The sequence below is a fragment of the Triticum aestivum genome, unplaced genomic scaffold (assembly GCF_018294505.1).
Source record: "Triticum aestivum cultivar Chinese Spring unplaced genomic scaffold, IWGSC CS RefSeq v2.1 scaffold249326, whole genome shotgun sequence".
NCBI lineage: Eukaryota > Viridiplantae > Streptophyta > Magnoliopsida > Poales > Poaceae > Triticum > Triticum aestivum.
In genome coordinates this window covers 1,378-3,376 of record NW_025241280.1, presented here as the reverse complement: position 1 = coordinate 3,376, position 1,999 = coordinate 1,378, and the positions used below count along the sequence as shown (strand labels likewise).

Here is a 1,999-nt window from a genome sequence, read left to right as displayed (position 1 = left end):
ATGGCTTCTCTGTGCCCGTTCGTCCAGGGGCAGGGGGGTTGATTCCACAGGGCAACTGTGTGTACTTTGTGTTGTCGGGCTGCGACTGTGAGAGGTTATACAAGTTTTGCTTGGACGACAACACCACCAGCTTCCATCAGATCCTCCGCAACCTACCGAGCCTGGGTGCAGAGCATTCTGGACTGTTCCGCCGTTGCACTTGCCCACGGTGGTGGAAGAAACGGGACTGTTGTTGACCAACCGCCTCGTGCTAGAAGAGAGTTGTGAACCCATCTTCAAGTTGAAGGAGGAGCAGGCAAACTCTTGGAATACACGCCCGTGGCATGATCTGCCACTAGAACTGCTGGAGCTGGTCGTTTCAAGGCTTTCTTTGGTGGATCGTCTCCGATTCCCGGCAGTGTGTAAGTCATGGAGCCTTGTGACTAACCCGATTGAGCAAGCCATTGTGTGGCCTTGGCTCCTGCACTGCTCCGGCCGAGATGGGGCGTGCAAGCTGTTCGACCCTCTGCGTGGCCAGGAGTACAGCATGCATGTTGAAACATTTGACACGGCCGAAAACGAACACGACGAGCATATTTTCCGATTCTCGAAAGACGGATGGGTAGCCATGTCGGACAGCTCAGACATTGACGACATGTACATCATAAATCCCTTCACCGGGGACATCGTGGAAATGGCCATACTCGATTGGGAATACAACTTCATGGGCTTGTCGTGGTCCTCGATGGACCCAGAATCTCCGGACTGCATTTTCTTTGCCGTGAACAGCAGACAGGATGGCAAAGCGGTCGGCGCCCTTACATGGCGGCATGGCGAGGCCAAATGGTTTGAACGACATCTCGAGTACTATGAAGGGGATCCATTCTCAGTGGCATACAACAACCCTGTCTTGTCCCACGACAAGTTCTATTGCCTCGGGAGAAAGGGCAACCTTGGCACATTTGACCCGGCAAGCGACACATGGACGATCTTGGAGAAGCCTAACCCGATTCATGTGGAGATGGACCTCGAAGGTGACCACCATGAGGGGAGAGAGTTTTGCTACCTGGTTGAGCTGCGAGGGGAGCTGGTCTCCGTGTTCATGCGTAACGCAGACCAGCCACCGCGGGTGTTCAAGCTCAACGAGGAGGAGATGGCCTGGACGAAGGTGCAAGACATCGGCGGCGCGGCCTTGTTTGTTGATTTCAGAGTGTCATACTCTGTGGTGTCACCAAAAGCTGGGCATGGCAATAGGATGTACTTCCCAAGTTATTCCGAGGATGGCAAACAAGCCGCGTTCTACGATATGGAGACCAAGGCATACCACCCATCCTTCTATGGTTTGAAGTCACCGTTGCAATGTGTGTGGGTTGTGCCTAATCTACGGCCACACACCGTATCAAAATAACTCTTGGCTAGGACACTACCTGAAGGTGTACCAAGTGATTACATATAAATGACAGATTAGTGAATAGATTCATTATGTCAGAGAAAAAGAAGCGAGAAAGCGGATGCTTGAATGACACACGCACGGTTCATATACATTATTGCTCAGATTCATAAGCCTACTGTAATTTCGGGTTCATCACTCCATTAATTGATTGATGGATCAAGCAGTAAGAGCATCTACAGCTGCATTGGGCAAATACGATGATGCCATTTATACTTGTTCAATCTATATAGTTGATGCGTATATATTAGTATCAAAATCATGCGTCAAAATCATGCAAGAACATCCTCTCATAAGGATCGGCTCGTCTCCTGCTCCTGCTCCTGCCGTGTCGACGTCGTCCAAAGTCCTAAGTCGCACGCGCATCCCGCACGCGGATGAATGGCTATTTCTTGTATACATAGAGATAGCGGCATGGACGGAGAGAACAAGGAAGGGTGCATCAGAAGCGCGGCCCATGGACAAAGGGAAAGTCGTGCCACGGATCGGTGAGGTGGCGCAAGCCAGGCCCTCCCTACCTAGTTGATGAGCATCCCTATGCACACGCTCATTTCACAAGAAAAGGAATTA

The 1,999-nt window shown here is 51.1% G+C and overlaps 1 protein-coding gene across 1 annotated transcript; it reads left to right on the top strand.

The window, feature by feature from the left end:
- Window positions 1-94: 94 nt before the first annotated feature.
- LOC123176844 (F-box/kelch-repeat protein At1g57790-like) lies at window positions 95-1,319 on the top strand (the record flags this gene model as incomplete). The annotated part of the gene is made up of 1 exon (XM_044590874.1): window positions 95-1,319. A coding segment is annotated over one exon (1,225 nt), but the record flags the coding sequence as incomplete, so codon positions are not given.
- Window positions 1,320-1,999: the final 680 nt, after the last annotated feature.